Raw genomic sequence first — 22424 nt, forward strand, 5'->3', positions numbered from 1 at the left:
TTTAGCAATCAGGGAAACTCTGGTGTTCATGAATGAGATTATCGTATGTATTTGTTGCCTACTGTAGTCCATTGCTACTATAAGAAACTATAAATATTTCCCAAGTGGGGAGCTCATTTTTTTTAGAGAGAGAGAGATAATTTTTTAATATTTATTTTTCAGTTTTCGGTGGACACAACATCTTTATTTTATTTTATGTGGTGCTGAGAATCGAACCCAGCGCCCCATGCATGCCAGGCGAGCGCATTACCACTTGAGCCACATCCCCAGCCCAAGTGGGGAGCTCTTAAAAGGAAGAACATTACATGATGAGTAGAATCAAATCATCCCTTGCTGAGCTCGTGATAAATTTGCTTTTTCCTATCAAAAGCTGGGAGGAAAGGGAGAACAAATGAGCTGTGTTTTACAAAAATGGAATTAATACTAGAAGTTACTTGCGATCAATGGCTATGAAAATCTAATTTATTCAGTGGCTCTCTTCTATTTAAAAAGTGCATTGCCTGTGTATTGAGCTCAATGATCTAGGCCCTCGGAAATTAAAGAGTGAACTGTGTCTAATGAGTTTATGGTTTGTTGAGTTTGCTGTAACCTCATTAACAATTTAGTACATCAAACTTATTAGGTATTTTAATTTCAGAGTCCTGGAGTTTTAAGGAGAGTAATGAAATTCCAGAATGTCCCTTTACTCATTAACCACTGATGTTTAAACAAACTAGTCTCTCACATTAAAACTACAAGGACACCTTCATTTGACTCCACTTTCTCTAGTTACTGCCTTCTCTCTTTCCCTTCACAGATAAATTACTCAAGAGCTTGCTGTATTTTCTTTCTTTATCCCTTCTCATCTGACTTTCCTCCCACCTAGCAAAACAATTCTAATGTTCCATTGACCCCTTTCAGGCTTCATTTTGTCCAATTCATCTCTTCTTGAAATGCTCTTATTTCCATTCTGTCCTGAGTTCCCCGAATGATAGGGTACACGTGCTGGGTACACGAGGTTAAGGGAACAATTCTATAAAATGGACCCACTGTGCTGACCCCCACGTGCTTTTTTCAGCAAGCAATTTACCTGCAGCCCTGCCCAGCTTAAGTGGACAGAATAAGTCACATTCCTCAGCAAACTACCTGCAGGAAAAATGCAGGCCCCAAATAATGTTGATAAGAGGACCCCAAGTTACCCTGAAGGGGGAAACGTTTGTGACCCTTTTCACAGACCATATCCAGAAACTCAAAATTCAGAGATAAGGGTAATTCCTCCTAATCATAAAATCTATAATAATTTATTGTTAAAAATTCAATTAGAACTGGTCAGCATAGGCCAAAGTGTCCTAGAGTTGTCATGGCAGTGGGGCCTTGAAAGACTGATGACACCCTGCTGTAAGAGGTGGATCTAGGTAGGACTCTCTGGAAGCTTCTCTGGGATTGCCAATAAAACTGGAGTGCAGGAGAAACACACCCCTCTCCTCTCCAAGAGGGCCCACACTCTCCTCTGAGGGTGTCCCCTTTCCCTTTTCCAATCCCTTCAATAAATTTATGACTGTTACTCTGACAGGTTTGAAATCTCTCTGACTTAATTGCAAGAATTGGGGTTTGAAGGTGGGAGGGTGTCTTCATGCTGCCTCAGTTTTCTATAACGACTCAGCCCTGTAACACTACCTCCTAGGTCTCTCGTAGATTCTATATATGGCTGTTACATATTAGAATCTCTCAAAGCTCAAGTCCTAGGGCTTTTTCTTTTCATTTTCTGAACCTTACTGAGCTAATCTCATCCATGTCTATGTCAACCACTCCAGTTTATATTTCCTTCTAAGACTTTGCCTCTGAGTTTCAGAACTGCGTAGCCATTGCATTCTATCCATTGCTGCTTGGAGATCTCAAGTTCAACATGTTGCAAATGGGTGGAATCATGATCTTCTCTCCTCCACACCTGTGTCTGATATCTCAGTGAATGGCACTGTGATCCATAGGCTACATAATCCAAAGACCTCGGATTAATTTTGAACCTCCCTTTCCTTTAGTTCTCCCCACACACCCCACCACCACCACAGTATGCAGTACATTACCAATCCTTCTAAATATCTCTGCATCTGTGCTAGTGGTGCCCTAATCTATGCTAATGTGTTTTTCTACCCGGACTACCTGCAGTAGCCACCTAATTGGCTTTGTACATTCTTCTTTTTTAGCTCAGTCTGTTTTCATCACTGTAGCCAGAATAATCTTAAAAATTTCTGGTCCAATAAAGACATTTAGGTGCTTAAAACATTTCTATCACTTAGCATTGCTTGGAGCAGAAAGATCACAATCTGTCTCTTGGTTCCACTTCCCATCAGGCTTCCCCCTTATTCCCTCTTCTCCTGGCATACTAACTTATTTTCAGTTAATGTGCAATGTTCCTTTTTAGCCACAGTTCTTTCTGTACAGCTAGCCACTGTGAGAAACTCTTCTCCCTCTTTCTATCTCCGGTTGCCTAGGCAACACCTAATGGATGGTCACTTTCTCACAGAAGCCTTCCCTGACCTGGAGACTGAATCACATTCTCCTTTTCTTCACAGAAATTAGCATCATTTATATTTACACATGTTATGGTCTAAGGATTTGATAAAAGTTTGTCTTACTCAATAATCGGGTTGACCATTGAAGGCAGGAAATGTATTTATCCTTCTTAACCATCTGATCCTCAAAGCCTTGTGTAATGCCTGGCACATAGTAGGCATTCAGTAAATTTTTTGACTTAATGAGTAAAGAAAATAAACACATGAAGGTCATAGTGAGTTGCCCAAGGTCAGGATGGCAAGGCTGAAACCATAGCCAAATATTCTAAGTTCCGGTCCAGCTCACCAGCCTTCTCAACAATGAGTTTATCCAAAATTTTATTCTGAATCATTGGAACCAAAGTAACTTTACAACTCATCAATTTCTCAAGTCCAATTTACAAGTCCAATTTCTCAACCCTTCTATTTTCTACCAATGGGATTTATTCAGTAAGGTGATGCTGTAGGTATAGTCATTTTTTCTTTTTCCATGAAGTACATGCTATATTTGTTCCATTTTAAAGGGGTATTATGATATGCCACTATTTCAAACTTGTAAAGCTTCTCAGGATTCTAAGAAGAAATACAAGGTTTTTGTCAAAAAGAACAATTTTGTCTCTTGCAATAGAATTTCCTGTTCAAAAAGTGCTATTAATTTGAAAACTATATCTCCAAAAGAACATTCTATTAGGTGGGATCATCATCATCATATTCCCAGCCGCTATGTATATATCTTCTCTTAAATGTGAAAAGGGAGAAAGCCACTTTGCTGTGTAGAAAAGTGCCTCGTGTGTTTTATAAAATGTTCAGTAGTTAAAGGAGAGGCTGCTGCATTTGTAAGATAAATAGGCTATCCCTGAAGAAGCTTGCAGATCTGATTCTCAAGGGTCTTTGTGCCATGGATGAAAATGGGATCATTACTTTTGATCCTCTGCACACGTCACTGACTCCCACCTCCAGCTGATCCACGGGTTATAAGTACCTATGAATCGTCTTGCAGATTGTAGGCAAGATTACCTACAAGGGCCAGCCAAAGCCAAGCTCCTGGTAAGCTTTATTGCCCTTTGTATTTCTGTTTCCATTTCACATATTGGGGTGGAAAGACAATCTGTATTCATAGGTATGAGATCCATTTCTCTGTCTCAGATGTGTATGTTGGAGGCATTTCTCAGTATAGGGTATCTGAAGTAATTTTTTCTTTTTTAAGGCTGCTATCTTAAGACATAAGTAATTTAAGGTTTGGCTGTAAAACTTGCTTTCTTTGGAGAAAGCAAAGTGTGTATTTATTCAAAGAAGAAAAAGGCATACTTGGACTTTCTAGGTTGTATTCATAATTGCTTTGCTCATCATTGTATAATGTTCTCCTTATCATGGACTCTTTTAAGTGAATCACCTGGATTTGGAGGGCCTCATTTGAAAGTGAATATGGAAAAGATGGTTGAAAAATTTAGGTGAACCAGTAGTCATTTCTCCTTCCTTTTCTACCTTTATAGATTACCCGCCCCCCATCTCTCCTTTTACTCAGCTTCATTGCATCATGACCAAAGCACCTCTCTTGCTGCTGTGTGTTGCCCTGGTGCTAACTGGGCATGTGCATGGAGCCACACTGAGAAATGAAGACAAGTGGAAGCCACTCAGCAACCCCAGAAATCGTGATCTGGTAAGAACACATCTGGAACATGCTGAACATAAGGTGGAACTGGCACCTCTCTGAAATTATGCACACTGTGTCCTGTATTGTAGAGCAGAGTTGAGAAGAGGCTACCAGGAGTTGAGGATTTCCACAAGGACAGGTCCAATGTTTTGCTAGTTGAGTGGTGGGCCTTCTATTGTTTCTATGGCCAGTTCACATTTATTTCTGTAAGGAGAAACATTTATATTTAGAAATGATCTTATGCATACTCAGCACATGACATTTGTAAATGTCTTATATACACATTGACTTTATAGCCTTGATTCCTAATACATACACAAAATAATGTAATTGTGGTATGTGCTTGTAATGCCAGTTACTTGGGAGGCTGAAGCAGGAGGATCACAAGTTTGAAGCCAGCCTTAGCAGCAACATAGTAAGACGCTTTCTTTTTTTTTTTTTTATTTATTTTTTAGTTGTAGATGGACAGCATGCCTTTATTTCACTTATTTATTTTTATGTGGTGCTGAGGATCGAACCCAGTGTCTCACATATGCGAAGCAATCGCGCTACCACTTGAGCCACATCCCCAGCGCAGTAAGATGCTTTCTTAAAAAATAAAAAGGGACTGGGTTATACACCTGTAATTCCAGTGACTGAGGCTGGAGGATTAAAAGTTTGAGGCCAGCCTCAACAACTTAGCAAGGCCCTAAGCAACTTAGTGAAATCCTGTCTCAAAAATAAAAAAGAAAAAAGGGTTGGGGGGTATGGCTCAGTGGTTAAGCACTCCTGGATTCAATCCCCAGTACCTGAATAAATAAGTAAATAGTATAGCAGGGAATTGGTTTTTTTGCTCAACATAAATTGTACTGATGATAACATAGACAATCATACAACCAACATTTGCAAAACTTAATCACAAAAATTGGAAAGTGACCCTGCATAGTTATCAACTTACTAAGCATGTTTTCAACATATGGTTATATAGAAAATAGAATTCAGAAGACCAGTAAAAATTCTAAAGCATGCCAAATACAAAACATGTTGATATGACTATTTCAAATATATTTTTTCTAAAGAAAATGATGTGAAATGTAGATTAGAATAATTAAACCAGTAGTACTTTGCCCAGTTTCTATGTGTTTGTTTCCTAAACAGAATCTGAAAAACACTTAAAAAGAAACTACTGCCAAGGGCAGCAAGTGGCTCTCTCCTTCAGCAGAGGAGACACTGAGCTAATAAATGTGGAGTTCAGATTCATTTATGACCTCAGTACTCAGACAGCTCACAATGAATCCTGCCTGTGGTGTTATTATGATTGACATTCCTCTCTTGGAATTTTTCATCAACAGTGGTGAATGATCTTGTTTAGGGTTGAAATGTAAGAAAGATGGTAGGAGGAGAGGAGGAGGAGACAAATTGAAGCTTGAACTTCTCTTTCTGGATTTTCAACCTCCTGCTTCTTAGATTAGTCTTAAAGTCAATTCAGGGAGAGAAAAGGAGAGGAAAAAAATCATATTTGAGTTGTGATGTTTCATTTACATATGGCAATGAATATTTTCTTTCTCTCTAGTTTTTCAGAAGCCTTCAGGCATATTTTAAGGGCAGAGGTCTTGATCTTGGGAGGTTTCCAAATACTTTCTCCATGAACGAGAATCCCAGACCTCTCTCTTTCCAGCCAGAACTGATAGCTGCTGCGTTTGCAGACTATGAAGAACAGAAAAATTCCTTTCCCAATTACCTCAAAGGCTGAAAGTTTCCTCTGAGCTCAGGTAAAAGTTGTTGCTTTATTCCCAAGATCTAACCAAACATTCAAATCAGCCATAAGTAGAGATTTATATTTTTTTGAAAAGTGACTTATTTCCCCAGAGAAAAAAGTGCTTAGTTCTGATAATACTCATCACGATTAAATATTTGAGTTTGGTTTGAATATTTTATAGTATGGCTTTTAAAAATATTAGTTACAAATTTAAGCATATATTTCTAGGGATACATATATTAAAATATTGAATTGTTACTCTTAATAGAATGATTAAATTAATTAAATATCACATACTCTTACCTACAGCTTCTTTCAGACCATGTCATATAGCTAAGTTATGTAGAAAATCATACATAAAGAAATATATCAAATTGAGCAGTTGGGTTAAATAAAAAATAAAAGTTAAAAGAATGGTTCTTTTGAAGGGGAAATCAAACTCATAGAACTCGAATTTCCTAATTTAGAGAAAAACAAGGTAAAATATTAGTAAAGATGGCATTTATGGGGTTGTGAATATAGTTCAGTGGTAGATGTTTGCCTAGCATGTATGAGGCCCTAGGTTCAAGTCCCAGCACTGCCAAAAAAAATCATGTTTAAGACTTGAATTTAGTATTCTTATTACTTTAGCCTTCTATATGTACCATTTAAAAAGAAGCAGGTTATGGTACATTTCAAGAAAATACATTATGGTTCTAGCATATTAGCATCTTGTTTGGCTGAATAATAAACAGAATGGAATCATAATTAAAATCTTTTCCCATTCTTCTACATATTGGTGAAATTGTGAGGAAGCATAACCACCATTATATTTCATTGTATTTTTGAGAGGGTTTTCACTATTAGTTCTCTAAAATGAGATGATTAAAAGAAATAATGATCCTTATTTTTAAAAAAAGATGCAATTTGTGATGTGAAATATGAACTTGAATACTATCCTAAGATGAAAAAATAAAATGGAATAAACAGAAAGATACTAATAAAGTTTTTCCTTGACTATTTTTCATAAACAGACTGTAGGGTATCAGAAGCTAAAACAGAATAATCATTAATACCATAGTTCCTATTTTGGTATGAGGTATATAAATTGCTTGTAAGCCTCAGTTTCTTCATTTGTAATTGCAGATACTAATCTCTACCTCACAGAAAGTATCACAGAAGTACTAAATAGATACTTTACTGTAAGCATGGATTGAGGTAATATAGGAATTATTCAAAGTTGTGAAAGAAGCTGAGCTTCTGATTTGGAGTAATTTCATAATTATGAGCTCTATATTTCTAATATCTCTGATATAAAAATGAGAACAAAAAGTTTTCATTGAATTATGTTGAGTTGGGTGTCTTTGTCTTAATTTTCTATTTCATTATAACATTTCCTTGTTCTTTCAGGAGTCAAGGCCATTTTAAAACCACAGAAGCAGCTTCTCTTTAGAACTATTCCACCATGGTCATGGCTAAACTTTTGCGTGTTATTTCTCCTTCATGCTTATTTGTCAATTTGTAATGATTTTATTCTACATGCCCATATTTATATATAAATATTTGGACCTTTGTGATGTATGTGACTTATGCGCATATTTTGGAGTGTTTTTTCCCTTCTATTATCATATTGATGTAGGGCACTGCATGTATTTATAGGACTTACAAAACATGAAAAAAAGACATCATAGGTGAAAAGAGATAATAATCTTCCAAATTAGATATTTTCCTTAAAAACTCACAGTCTTAGTTTCATATCAAATGAGAGTACGTCGAAATGGAAGCAAGCAGATATGGGATTCTAGGAGGTACCAAGGTCTCTGGAAGATGCTCTCATGCTAATATATTTGGAGACTGACATTGTGCTAAATTAAATATTCTAGCTACACTCAGTCTTCAGTCTATGGAACACAACCTCCTCAAGAAGAGAGAGGAGAAACAGGAGGATTTCTATTCTTTTCCAACCAACCTCCTCTCCTCATCATAGTGTGTTCTAAATTATTCTAATTCCCATATGCTCATTTGGAATGACTACCTGTGCTATATCATTATGGATAGTTACATCATTTTCTCTGTGATTCCTGCAAAAGAAACACTGTACTAGAATATGAACATCAATGTCCTAACAATGTTAATCTGTATGTTCCAAAATAGTTTTAGTGGGTTTTTGTGGATTGTCAATACTGAATATCAAGAATAAAATGTTTATGTAAAAATAAATTCTGCCTAGTTTAATATATTTTATTGTAGTTAGTTGTAAATGTGTCTATTTTCCCTGGAGGATTGTGAGGTCTTGGTGAGAAAAATATCATGTCTAATCCCCCCCCTTTTTTTTTTTTTTGGTACCAAGGATTGAACTCAGGGTCACTCAACCACTGAGCCATATCCCCAGCCCTATTTTGTATTTTATTTAGAGAAAGGGTCTCACTGAGTTGCTTGGCGCCTCACTTTTTGCAGAGGCTGGCTTTTGAACTCACAATCCTCCTTTTTTAGCCTCCAGAGCCACTGAGAAAATAAGCATACACAACTCCTCCTGGCTCCATTTTTTTTCTCCTGAGGCTAGCACAATGGCTAGCATGTAGCAAGTGTTCAATAAACACTTGTTAAATTGAAGTAATTGTGCCCTATTCTACTATCCTTCACACTATAATGGAAGCTGCTTTTAGTTGACAAAATTATTCTTTCCCATTAAAATATAAGTAATTATTGATAAGCATAGCTTTTATAAAGAAGAGAGTGTTTCACTGCTATTGAGTTCCTTTCCAAGTACCAGTGGTTTTCCTTTTCTCACTCCTACTCTACCACTGGGTGTCAAGACCACCACAAAGGGAGTGCTTATTAGCTTCAGGACCTTTGAAAAGGAAAGACACTCACATAGGATTTAGGTAAGAGCTTGCAAAGTCTCAGGGCAGAATTTTGCATCCTTCAGCTGCAAAATTCATCACAATTAGTAGCTGTTGATAGCAGCCCTTACTCCACATTGCCTTGAGGTCCATAATGATGATGCTATTGATACCTCGGGTTACTGGTGACAAGTTCTGCTCCCTCTGCTCCCTCTGTTATGTTGAAGTATAACATTAGAGAAGCACGCCGAAGCAAGCATACAAAGCAGGGTTCATTTAAAAAGGGGGGTACCAGACTTCTCCCAGGAGGGAGAAGGGGGCCATAGTTGGTATCCTGGTATCCTAAGAAGCGAGGCGTTCTGCCTTTTTTTAATATGTCCTAGGCTTCCTTTGTTCTCCTGCTCACTTCCCCTATCTCTCTCCTTCCTTCCTACATGACTAGGCCCAGGAGATGCTCAGTGGGATGGCCAAAAGGTAAGAAGCAGATGGATGGGAGACGACCAGCCAGGGACACATTAACAACTTTATAACTCCCTGTAAGAGGTGGGGGACAATTCCTGGGACAGGTTACCTTAGCAACAGGTTGGAGCAGGGGCAGGTTCTTGATAGGGTGGAGGAAGGGCTCTGAAGGAATTAACATTTCAATCCTTCAGGGGACAGTCTCCAACTTCCCGAGCTCACTCAAATTGGCCTCCTTGATCTGACCTGACTCAATTTACCTATCTATACTGACTGCCTGTCTAATTCTGGCTTCACTGTTGGCATTTGGAGAAGGCAAAATCTTCACTTTGTGTCAATTCTGGTCTTCACACCACCCCTGGGAAACAGAAAAATTGTTAGGAAAATAGAAGAACTGTCATCTTTCCTTGAAGAGAAATAAATGTTCTGCAAATGTTCAAGGGGTCTGTGGTACTCCTCTACTTAGGACCTTGGCAGCCTCCCACCACTGACCCCGCTCTTTTTCAGTGAGGACCCCATTCTCAGGACATAGCCTGTTGTTCTCTGTCTCAGATCTAGTTTGGTCAAGAACTGTTGAGAGTGTGTGGTTGTATTGTATTTGTAAGCTACACAATAGTTTTCTACATTTTCATCAATCCAGGCAGTCACATGAAACTCCGGTCTGAGACAATTGGCTTTATTTCTCATGATGTGACAGGCGGCATGAATTTTATATTCATGTGGGTTCTCCTCATCCCCCAGGGAAGGGAGGGCATGCAAATGTGGGTTCAGGGGCATGCTTGGCACAAGTGGGTTTGTGCCAAAGGTTTCTCCAAACTAGGAAATTCCTACTCTTATAATGGGGCTGCTTGCAAAAATGCTCAAACTTTGCCCTGGAGAGAAACATTATCTTTATTATACTGATCATAAAACAAAAAACTCTATATGTCCCAGAAAGAAGCACTATCTCTACTTTTGAGCATGTTTGCTCTATAAAGAGAAACTTACCACAAGCTTTTGCAGAAAAGTGAAAGTTCATGGAAAAATGGCCTCCCCAAAAGTGTCACAGCTCTTCCTGATTCCTCCTCTTGACAAGAAAAATGAATGGAGAAATCTCTTCTCTCTGTACTCTCTTAATTCTCTCGTCATGGTATAAATTCAATGTTCTGCTTCCTTCAGACTTCCCATTTTGATTCTCAAAAATCAGCCTGAAGAACCAAAATGTTTCTACTTGATTTTTTCATTATTGCTGTAACAATTCTGCTTCATCACAAGGTAATGTGGATGCCGCTGACTCACCAGGGGACAAATCACTACCAGGAAGTGGGGAAAAGAAAAACAGAAAGATTAAAAGTTCAAGTTACTCAAGTGTGTTCTGACTTCTAAAGGAACTTTCACGTCATCAAGATTCTCCACCCACCCCTTGTGCATTGCTTCCTTCTTCTTTAATGGAAATCTGTACCTTCAGATTTGTTATTCCCAAATTCTAGGTATCCAACAATAAAACAAGCTAGTCTAAACCATCTGGGTCTTAGAGTGTTTTTACCAATTTACCATCCCCTCTTGCTTTGATTCTTTTCTTTTTTCCTAGGAGAGTTAGAACTGGAGACTCTTGACTTCTTAGATGCCGATCCCAACTGCCGGGAAAACTTCAGGGGAAAATTCCTACAAATGATTTCTGTGGATTACCTTGACATATCCCACTTGTTCACCTTTCATATTTTATAGCCTGATAGTACCATGAGGATTCTTCCTCTTGAGAAAGAGTATGAGATATTTTTTTCTCTCACCCAGCAGCCCTGCTTTTGCAGGTCCTGGCTTCTCATTCTGCCATCCTACTGCTGCTTAATTTCACCTGGATTGTCATAAAGATGGTCAAATGACAGACTCCCTGTAACTGTCTCTAACATTAGCTACATACCAAGCTATACTCTCCACACCTCAACTCCCTTGCTCACAGTTTCAAATGCACTTCCATTTTCATTCAATTTAACTCACAAACATGTTTTGAATACAAATTACTGGACTAGAGTAGGGTTTATGATGACACATGAGCTAGTGCTATTCTCAAAATGATTCCAAGTAGTCTCTAGATTAGGATATGAAGAGACACAGTAAATCAGAGTCTGGAGTTGAAAAACAGCTTCATTAAGGGAAGACAGTAAATCATCACAATTTCACACATGGGATTTGAAGCCAGAGATCAGGGATCAAATCCTGGTTCTAGGGCCCTGGTGTAGTTCAGTGGTAGAATGGGTGCTTAGCATACCCGAGGCCCTAAATTCAATCCCTAGCACCAAAAATGAAATTAAGAAATCCTGATTCTAGTATTTACTAGTAACTCCACTGTGGCATTGGGAATAACAACTTTCTTGACAGATGTACTTAATTTGTACGACAGTAGTTGCCCTAAATGGCATCAGCCTATAAACTCATCAAGTATTGAGAAGACAGCTGAGGAAAGCCAGATTTTGAGGATTTATGGAAAATGGGAAAACTGAAGGTGTCAGACGAAGGTGATGTGGTTTAAGGGGTAAATTGTGGGAGGACTTCAGTTTTCTGCAGCGGGAGCGATATGGAAAGTCCGCACGTGGCAGAGCAGTTAAATTAGGGGGGAAATCATTACAGCCAAGACCGGATTAATTTCTTAAAAATTTCAGAAATGGAAACTGATTAGGAATGAGAATAAAACAATTTCGTGGAGTGAAGGGAGATTATCTAGATTTTAAAAGTCTCTTTGAAGCACATTTTTTTCCACCTGCCCCAAAGTTTTCATCAGCAGGCGGCTGGGGACAGCCCTGAGTGAGAGGGATCCACCGCGCGTCCTGGCGCACCACGCCGGAGGTGGTGGAAGAAAGCCCCGGGCCTGGCGCACCAGCGGAACCCGAGCGCGGTGTCTGCGGCGCGGGCCGGGCAGGTTTCCTTGGAGCACGAGGTGTCCCCCACTCTCCGCGGCCCCGGCGTCGAGTAGAGTACGGGAGTCGCTGCTTTCCTCTTCTTTGTTCCGGTGGTTGGGGCTGATTAAACCGACCCTGCAGACATGTCGGGGTTCAGCCCGGAACTCATCGACTACCTGGAAGGGAAAATCTCCTTTGAAGAGTTCGAAAGGCGGAGAGAAGAGAGAAAAACCCGTGAGAAGAAAGTGAGATGCCCACTGTCTCGTCCTAAAACACTTAGGTGTGGGGGACCCAGGTGACCCTTCCTCAGTGACAGGATGGGCCCAGAAGTCCCAGAAGCTTTTTCCTACTAATACCGAAACTCCGGTTTTCACCCCTCGTCCCTGTGCTAAGATCCTCTTAAAACATTTTCCCCTACCGAAAAGCTTTTGTCTCGGTGGTAACTTCTTCCCTTTTTTGGTAAATTTTTATTTGAGCCTAGCTTAATGCTGGTAGGTTACTTGGGAGCAGGGAGAAGACTTTGGAGTCAGAATGTTTGACTAGTTCTAGTCCTAGCTGTGCCACTAAGTCGTTTGTGAACGTGGGTGGGTAACCCACTTCTGTGGGCCCCAGTGTCTGTATTTCTGGTATCAAGCCCAGGGCCTAGCCCACGCTAGCCCTGCACGCTGCTCCAGAGCTAAACCTTAAACCCTGAGCTCCGGTTTTTGATGAGTCGGCGCTGGTGAGATATTGTCTTCCACGAAGTGAACCAAATTGATAAGAAAGTCTTCACTCATACTTCATTTTTCATACTTAGAAAATATCTGCACTTTGTACATCTTCTCGCTTACTTGAAGTCTCAGGGAAAATAAAAGTGAACATTTTGAAATTAGCTGATGGTTTCTTGAGTAAGTGACCCATGTCTTTGTTGAAAGTATTAGATTAGTGAGAAAATCACTTTTATTATTTATTATTCTTTACAAATGACTTATTAAGACCGGAGGATAGACCTAAGTACGTGCTTTGACAGTATTCAAATTTAAATCCATATATGGTGTCTAGGTCCAGGCTGTATAAATAAAAGTTAAGGCAAAGCTAAATTTGAGTACAGCTAAATCTGCACTAGTTTTTGGAATCAGTTAAGTTAATTTTCAATCACAGAGTCTTCAGGAAAAAGGAAAATTATCAGCTGAAGAAAACCCAGATGATTCTGAAGTTCCATCATCATCAGGAATTGAATCTACCAAATCCCAGGACAAAGATGCCAATGAAGGTATGTTTAGATCATTTGCTATGTGCATTAAATATTAAGAGTACCTGGGGCTGGGGTTGTGGCACAGCAGTGGAGCGCTGGCCTCCCACGTGCCAGGCCCTAGGTTCCATCCTCAGCACCACATAAAAATAAATAAGTGAAATAAAGGTATTGTGTCCAACTACAACTAAAAAATATTTTTAAAAAAAGAGTACCTAAGCAGAGTAATTTAGTGAAAACATTTTCTTAATTGAAGTGGTATTATTTTTTAGTAGATTATGGATGATTTTTAGTTTCCTTTTTAAAAATATATTTTCTCAGTCTTCTAATGTCAATGTGTGTTTCTTTTGAGAATGAAAAGAGTTCTTAAAACTGTTTTTGCAATTCAGGTGTATTAATCAATGCTATTGTTACACTGTAGTTTTCATACAGCAAAATGCACTGATTTTAAGCTCATAGTTTACTATTTTACAAAAGTATGTACATCCATGGCATAGGATGTTTCCATTCCCTAGAAAGTTCATTGGCATCCCTTTTTAAATTTTTTTAAAAAAAATTCTAATTAGTTATATATGATATCAGAATGCATTTTGATTCATTGTCTACAAATGGAGCACAACTTTTCATGTCTCTGGTTGTATACAATGTAGAGTCACACCACATGTGAAGTGGTATTATTGATTGCCCAGTTTATCAGGAGCATGGTGCTTTGTATGTAGTAGCTGCTCCATTAATATTAGTCATTATATGATAATAGTTATTTTTGTGAGTTCTCCATGTTGGAGAAGTGTTTCAAATTGATGTATTTGTTTGGTGACCTTTATAGTCATTATGTTTAAAATTGGGCCTCTCAATTGGTGACTAATTTCAGATCATACTCACCTAGATTGTAATGAGTCACACTTCTGTACAAACTCCCTTTCAAACCATGTCAGACTGGAAGGTGAGTTGGCTGCTCAGATGGGACCTCACACACATTGTTATTATGGTGTGCTGCGTCATTCTAGGATCCAGTCCTAAGCTTTGAATGTCCAGATATTAAATTTGGTTAGTACATTGAAGACTAATTAAACTCATCAGAGCTTAATGGATGAAATAATATGCAAATCTGTTAAGTTGTAGGGATTGATACACCTAATGATCAGAATGCAAATAGCTCATTATATCCATTTCCCATGTTAAGTTACCAAATATGCTGAATTGTCAATTTGAATGTACCTATAGAGTCTGATGAAGAACTAAACTAAACTCTAGTTTTGGGGGGTAAACGTATATACTGGCTCTTTTGTCTTTGAACACATATGCACACAAGAGAACACACAGAAAACAAACAAGCTTTATTCCTACCTCCCTGGACCACATGAGGATGAAAGGGTAAAGGGAGGAAATTGGGGTTACACTTTCTTACTTTGCCATGCAAGTGGTGTGGGGAAGCGACTGAAGTTCTACAATCTATGGGTCCTTCTTTATTTGCTCAGGGAATAAGCACCTCTTTTATAGTTAGTCTTTGAGATATAAATCTAACAGCAGGAACACTGAGTGCTTGTCAGTCTTATTGCCTAAAGTTGACCTCAAGAGCTGGCCATCAGGCCCTCCCTTTAAAAAAAAAAAAAAAAAAAAAAAAGGAGTTCACCTGAGTCCAGTTCTGGATCATTAGAGCAGAGAGGCAAGAACTGGCTGGCCTCACTTGGAACAGTAACCTTAGTTTTTAAAGATATAAGTTTCCCTGTTTCTTAAGAAGGAATTGCCCCAGAACCCTTCAAAGACTATTGGAGAGTGTGAGCATGTTTTCAGAATAGAAGGGATTACTTTTTAACAAGCTTTGGCAAAAGCTACTTATTGAAATATATGGTCTTTTTAGTATCATTTCTTTTTCTTCCTGAACCTTGCTCTTGCGTTCCTTTCCTACATACCACACAGATAGGGTCTTTTAATTTCATATTCAATTCATCATTACTGATATTTAAAACTACAATTTTTATATATGAACCTTGTATCCTACAACCTTATTAAATTAATGTATTCTGACAGTTGTATTTAGATTCTTTTGGATCTCCTATATATGATCATGTCATCTGTAATGATAATATGATAATTTTATTTCTTCCTTGCCATCTTTTGCCTTTTTTTTTTTTTTTTTTTAACTTGGTTAAGACATCCAGTAAAATGAGTAAAATATTGAATGGAAGTGGTACCAACAGGAATTTTTGTTTCAATCTCAGTAACTTTCAATAATTCACCATAAATTGATAAACTATGGAAAGTTAAGATTTTTTTCCCCCGCAGTACTGGGGATTGAACCCAGGGGATATGTGCCACTAAGCTACATTCCCAGCCCTTTTTGTTTTTATTTTGAGACAAGGTCTTGCTAAGTTGCCCAGACTGGCCTGGAACTTGCCATCCTCTTGAGTCATGAAATTATAGGCATGTGCCACCATGATTCGCCAATAGATAATTTTCATCAAAGTAAAGATCATTCCTTTCATTTCTAGTTGATGAAGACTATTAGGAATGAATTGGATTTTAGCAGATTATTCTTTTTTTTTTTTGGAGGTGGGGAGGTACCAGGGATGGAACTCAAGGGCACTCAGCCACTGAGCCACATCCCCAGCCCTGTTTTGTATTTTAAATAGAGATGGGTCTCACTGAGTTGCCTAGCACCTTCCTTTTGCTAAGGCTGGCTTTGACCTAGAGATCCTCCTGCCTCAGCTTCCTGAGCCACTGGGATTATAGTTATGCTTCACCGTGCCCAGGTTGCAGATTATTCTTCAAGATGATCATATGATTTTTCTTTTATCTTTTTTTTTTCCTCCTGTGATGAACTTGGCATCTTTCTTTTCATCTTTGTTTTGGATGTTCAGAATTTTTGAATATGATGTTTATGACTTCTTAATAATAATTACTTATTTGTTGTTCAGAACATGTAGCTTTTAAAACTTTTTCTTCCTTAAGTATTACTTCATTTTTTTTCTTTAACATGACTATTTCATTTATTCAGTATCTTTGGGGTTTGAAGTGTTTCATATAACTGAATGGGCTTAAAGGTTTTTGAATATAGTATTTAAAATTTTAACTGTTTTTTTTTTTTTTTTGGAATTTTTCTAAAATGTGTTCTATGTCTCTGCTTTATTTAACAGAAAAATGACTTCTGAATATAACCTTTTCTTCATCATTATGAAGGTTGTTATGAACATATAAAAATCATTCTATTGTAATAGTATCCTAATATGCAGATGAAGTATGTCAGGTTAATTTTGTTTCTGAAATAATAATGCTATTTTAATACTATTAGTATAAATAATAGTAAATTATTAGTAAAAATGATAATGCAATTTTAATACTATTAGTAAATTAGTAGTATTCAGTGAGGTTTTACTGTGTGCTGGCCTATTCTAAGCACTTATACAGGGCCTCAGTGATTTGTCCAAGGTTATACAGCTATTGATAGATGGAGATAGAATTTGAAACCAGGCAACTTGGCTGTATAGCTCTCATATCTACCTACTGTGCTGTACCATATGGGTTCTACCATATGCTTGTTTAGTTCTTGGGTCTGTGTCTTACAAATAAAAACATCTTTTCCCCTCTTTGTTTTTAACATTGTTTCTGATTTTTTCACTTAATATTTACCTCCATATCCAGATGAGCCATAAAGGAGGAGTTGGCTTTCCAACAGAGCAGAAAACATGGCTTTGTGACAACTTTCTTCTTTGGTGTTTTGGGGGATGTTCGTTTACCATTTTTTTTTTTTTTAATTCAAATGTGATGTTGCTAGAGTCAGAAAATTATATTCCAGAAAACCAGAAAATACTTTTTCCTTTCAAACCCTGAGTGTTCCAAAGGTTTTATCCCTGCCTCCCCAGTCTTACTGCCTCTTTCTGTAGGAGAAACATCAGATGGAGTGAGTAAGTCAGTTCACAAGGTGTTTGCTTCCATGCTTGGAGAGACTGAAGATGATGAGGAGGAAGAGGAAGAAGAGGAGGAAGAGGAGGAAACACCTGAGCAACCAACTGCAGGCGATGTATTTGTATTGGAGATGGTTCTCAATCGTGAAACCAAGAAAATGATGAAAGTAAATTACTTATTTTATATTTCTTTTTAGAGAATTTATATGTAAAATCTTGGTTATCAAACTATAGTTTTGCTATTTGAAGGTATGCAGTATATCTCAATATTTTTTAAAATCAACTTCATTCTGAGTGGATGAATTTGAAAGGAGGATTGTTTTTGTGCATATGTGTGTTATTGACACTTAAGCCCAGGGCCTCACACATGCTAGACAAGTGCTGTATCACTGAGCTACATCCCTAACCCGAAGGAGGATCATTAGTAGAGTACATCATAATATGTTTCTTGGCATGTACATTCATTTTGCAGCATTATAATTTGTTGTTCTAATTAGCGATTAGTAATTTCCTGGCCACTTTGATTTTTGTTTATTAGATATTTTACTGTGTTTTGAACTTTTCTACTGTATAGTTTTTTGTTTGTTTGTTTTTTTGTAGTTTAATTTCTTAGGTGCCCCTCTGGAAAATATCATAGAATAATTCTGTTCTTTCTTGCACCTGAGTTTTAGATTTTTTTCCTCCAATGTAGACTTTAAGGCTAAAGAGTCAGTAGTTGCAACAATTTAGTCCTTAGTTCTGAGTTTAGAAGATTAAAAAGTTTTAAAGGGAACTTTCAGTTTCTTTATGTTCTGTATTTACTAATGTCATTGAAATTGAAATCTAATACTTTACTATATTTTATCTGGATGTCATTTTTCTTCCATGCAGGAGAAGAGGCCTCGGAGTAAACTTCCCAGAGCTCTGAGAGGTCTCATGGGTGAAGCCAATATTCGCTTTGCTCGAGGAGAACATGAAGAGGCAATATTGATGTGCATGGAAATCATAAGACAAGGTGTTTTATGTGGGGAATTTATTGATAATAGCAGTTTAATAGTCTAATTTTTAAAACAAATGGAGAAGCATTTCAATGTATATTTGCAAATATATTCAGAAACTTAGAGGTGATTATGGTAACAGTAACTTGCCACATTCACTTCACGTCATTGCAGAAAATAAGGATCATAGGGTATGATTCAGTGAGATATCATTAAGAACTTTCAAGGCTCTTTTTTGCTTTTTAATTTTTTACACTATGGGTTTTAGACTTGTACTGTTATTATTATTTTTAAAAATTTTATTATTGTGGTGCTGGGAATTGCACATACTATGCAAGCACTCTAACACTGAGCTATATACCCAGCTATGTTAATCTTTTTTGAAATGGCAGACACATTATGAATATAGAAGGAAAAAAGAGTGGTTTTTTTCCCCCTTTCATATTCTAGATCAGGCAGTGCTGAGTTATTTTAATCTGTTTTTTGGTAAAGATGCAATTTAAACTTGTCCCCCTATTTCTTAACTAAATGGCACATCTTGGGCATATTGCAGGACATCTTCAAAAGTGATTTTTTTTTTTAACTAGTTTTATTTATTATCTTGCTTTGCTGATTATTGTCAGTTGATGTTCCACAGATTGGCTTGGGTAGTTCTGAGACAATGAAATTTTAATTTGTCTTTTTATTATTTTTGCATTTCCTTTTAATTATAATAGGGTTGTTTTAGATGTTATAATTTCTTTAATTATTCATTACGGTAATTTGAAGCCACTACTTCTTGTTGTTACTTCAGAAGTTAGAATAACCCAACTCTTTCTTCAGGACATTTCATTTGGTTCCTCCTTTCCATTATTAGCTACTATTTTATTTCAGTTTATACTTATTTATTTTTGAATTTTTATTATTATTATTTTCAGTGTTGGGGATTCAACCCAGGGCCTCATATAGGCTAGGCACACACTCTACCACTGAGCTACATCCCAGTATTAATCTTTGACTTTAATCCTTAGTCTTTGAATTTTGTTTTGGAAATAGTATTTTAGAAATGTAGATTAGTCAGTCACTTTGATATCCTGGGGTCAGGTTCTGCTTTGGTGAGTTGAGTTCATCCTATACTCTTTGATGTGGAACCAGATCATGAAAATTCATTCCCATGATATAGCTAATGGTTATTGGGATGAACTTACTGAGTTATTGAACCATACTTTGCCTTAGTGAAGAGGGATTTTTCACAAGGAAGATGAGGTAGATGATAGGGTTTTTCATGTTGTATTCTGTTTAAATAAAATAATGCTTGAACATTATTTTTTAAATGCTAAACATGTATGAAAGTAAAATAAAGCAAATGTAATCTAGTGTTTATTCTAAATTCCATTAAATGGTTTATATAATTCTGATAGTATCATTCTAAAATAATCCACTGTTTGAACCGTGGGATCAATGTTAGCTCAAATGACTTCCCTCAGTCAATGGAATTTATTTTTCTAATTCATTATAGCTCCTCTGGCTTATGAGCCATTCTCTACTCTTGCCATGATATATGAGGATCAAGGTGACATGGAGAAGTCATTGCAATTTGAGTTGATTGCTGCACATTTAAATCCTAGTGACACCGAAGAATGGGTTAGATTGGCAGAAATGTCTCTGGAACAAGACAATATTAAGCAGGCAATTTTTTGCTATACAAAAGGTAAATAAACCATTTTTCTCACTTTGATTAGGTGTTATGTAATAGGTTGTTTGGTAATTACACTTGCTACTCTGGGCTAAGATGTTGGCTGAAATGTATTTATTTCTCATATTCTGTTATGCCAGAGAATATATTTGGGGTCCCTCTCTTCTGTTTATTAGCAACTTTTTTTTATATATTGTGAGCTAATATACACAAAAGTTGATAGATGAATAGTTTCCCACTGAGGTTATACCATCATCATTTTAGAGAATTAATGTCACGCTAGAGTAACCAAATGCATTAATATGGAAATTCAGGTTCTAGCAGGTAGATTTGTTCCAGAATAACCTGCTTGTTACCATTGCAGAATTAAAGTGTTCATTAAATTTTTGAGAAGATGTTGGGTCACACTCTGGTACTTAGCACCTCTTCTTGTGGTAAATATGTAATTTTTATTCCTTTCTTTCTAGCTCTTAAATATGAACCTACTAATGTCCGTTATCTCTGGGAGAGATCAAGCCTTTATGAACAGATGGGTGATCATAAAATGGCTATGGATGGCTATAGGCGTATTTTAAACCTTTTGTCTCCATCTGATGGAGAACGTTTTATGCAATTGGCTAGAGATATGGCAAAGTAAGTTTGGTATGAAGTATGTATGGGTACTCTTATTAATCATATATTTTTGTAAATCAAAGAATATATTCAAATTAGAATATACTTTTCATTGAGGTACAAGGACCTGTTTGCCTTTTATATTTTTTATTGTGCCTAAATACAGAGGTGGGTTTTTAAAAAAATACTTTTCTGTTTCCAAGTGAACTGATGGCTTAGAAAATTTTGTAGATAAGGTTACATTTCCAGTTATCAGAAGCTTGAATACAAAGCATATTTTGAAAGATGATAGGTTTCCAGTTTTCCACAACTTAATTGAAGCTGTATATATCTGTAGTATTTAAAAAAAAAATTATTGCACATGTGCCAATGAAATGTTTGTGATCTGAGATTGTCTACAATAATTTATTTTGTGTCAGTACTAAAATAATTTTAAGATTAAAAAGTGTTCTTGAAAGTTGTTATGTGTTACTGACCATGGTGTTAAACTTTATTCTAAATTATGCCATACTGCAGTTACTTCTCTGTTACGTTGTGCAGCAAAACAAAGTGGGGAACATTTTGGTTTAATAATGCCTGTAGTGTGCTTTCTATTCTTATGGATATCTACTATATAGTATTTCAGCCTAGGTTTAATCATCTTGATCTGGGTACATTAGTGTTAACTCCATTCTGTAACTTTTATTCTGGTGATGCTTGGTTGTGAAATTGTCATTTACCCTCCCAGGAATGGGTTATATAGGAATACAAGTAGTATTTTTAGGAAATTTGGTGAGGCAGAGTGACCCTAAGTTGATCACTGAGGGTATACCATGAATATTGAGTGTGTTCCCAGGTTATCTGCTAATAAAGCTCTGGCTTTTGGTGGTTAGTCTAGTTGTGTTCTACTTTAAGAATTATTATGTGGCCTGTAGTAGTAAATTTGTTTTTCATTTGTATTACATATATTTTTGTTAGGTGAGAGTGGCAGTGGCCACTTCAGTCACTGCTGTGGTGGTTTTCTTACATGGAATTTTGTTACTGTAACATCTGATTGATTAGGCTTTATCTTTGGTCCTTACTTTCCCTCCAGAAATATTTGTTGTCTGTATCTTATGTGCTACATACTGTACAAGGATATCCATTTTTTCAACAAATTTTAGAAGTCCTCTGCCTTGTGAAGCTTACTTAAATCTTAGTACAGAACAAACAGCTAAAAATTTAATAGAACCTTGCTACCCCACAGATTGGCAACGTTTGTATTACCAGAGAGCTTGTCAGAATTGCAGGATTTCAGTCCTGCTCCAGCTCTACTGGATCAGAATGTGCCCTTTTGAAGAACCCAGTTGATCTTTATGTACATTCAAATTGAGAAGTAATGGACTAGGTAACTATATTGCTTATCAGTACAGTGGGCACTCTTTGGGCTAGCGGTCATTAATTTAGAGTGGAACCAGTTGGTATGTTATTTGGGCAGGTGGTAATGAAGATAGACATACATGAATTTATTTAACTGTAATGGGGTTTTATCAGGTGATTTTGATAAAGGGTGAGGCAGGGCAAGAGAACAGAAGGAGTAATTATAATGGTGTACTACCAAAAAGGGGAGAAATGAGAATAGGAAGGGCATAGGGAATAAGTGGTAAAACCAGTACTTTGTAGATCCATTAAGTGTTCTTGGTATTGAATTACAGAGGGAATGAGCTGAAATGATAGGAAATTTAAAAGTGAGAAATTAGGTGAAATACTTGAAACTAGGACATTGTTATACATTGTGACATGGTACATTTTTCTCTGAATTAGTTTGGTTATAATTTTTTTTTTCATAAATAAGACTTTGTCACTATTTAAAAATCTAAATTTTAAATAGATTCTTGGTCCGGTGGCTCATATCTATGAGCCTCTTCAACTTTAGCAGTGATCTTATCTCCAGTTGCTTTTCCAAAATTACCTTCATAATGGAAC

The 22424-nt window shown here is 37.0% G+C and overlaps 2 protein-coding genes and 1 non-coding gene across 4 annotated transcripts in view; all 3 read left to right on the top strand.

Annotated features, from left to right (window-relative positions):
* The first annotated feature begins 297 nt into the window (after positions 1 to 297).
* Positions 298 to 372, top strand: LOC114083789 (small nucleolar RNA SNORD51). Its single transcript, XR_003581207.1, has one exon. It is a non-coding gene; the product is annotated as a small nucleolar RNA SNORD51 (small nucleolar RNA).
* A 3696-nt stretch (positions 373 to 4068) lies between these two features.
* Positions 4069 to 5917, top strand: C11H2orf66 (chromosome 11 C2orf66 homolog). The gene is made up of 2 exons (XM_034635928.2): positions 4069 to 4191; positions 5738 to 5917. Exons 1-2 carry the CDS (start codon positions 4069 to 4071, stop codon positions 5915 to 5917), a joined length of 303 nt encoding a protein of 100 aa, XP_034491819.2.
* Positions 5918 to 12145: 6228 nt separating this feature from the next.
* Gtf3c3 (general transcription factor IIIC subunit 3) overlaps positions 12146 to 22424 on the top strand; it is a 44467-nt gene continuing 34188 nt past the window's right edge. For both annotated transcript variants that reach the window (XM_071618967.1, XM_027925030.2), the window contains exons 1-6: positions 12146 to 12325; positions 13221 to 13332; positions 17196 to 17383; positions 18087 to 18210; positions 19692 to 19883; positions 20336 to 20501. In XM_071618967.1, the coding sequence (XP_071475068.1) occupies positions 12224 to 12325; positions 13221 to 13332; positions 17196 to 17383; positions 18087 to 18210; positions 19692 to 19883; positions 20336 to 20501 (884 nt within the window). In that variant the 5' untranslated portion in view covers positions 12146 to 12223. The remainder of the gene's footprint in view (positions 12326 to 13220; positions 13333 to 17195; positions 17384 to 18086; positions 18211 to 19691; positions 19884 to 20335; positions 20502 to 22424) is intronic.

The sequence above is a fragment of the Marmota flaviventris genome, chromosome 11, assembly GCF_047511675.1.
Source record: "Marmota flaviventris isolate mMarFla1 chromosome 11, mMarFla1.hap1, whole genome shotgun sequence".
NCBI classification, from domain to species: Eukaryota; Metazoa; Chordata; class Mammalia; order Rodentia; family Sciuridae; genus Marmota; species Marmota flaviventris.

Excerpts from the sequence above, each read along its gene's own strand:
- C11H2orf66 (XM_034635928.2), top strand. The coding sequence starts at position 4,069 with ATGACCAAAGCACCTCTCTTGCTGCTGTGTGTTGCCCTGGTGCTAACT. Across the intron at positions 4,192-5,737 it reads ACCCCAGAAATCGTGATCTG|TTTTTCAGAAGCCTTCAGGC; the intron begins GTAAGAACACAT and ends CTTTCTCTCTAG.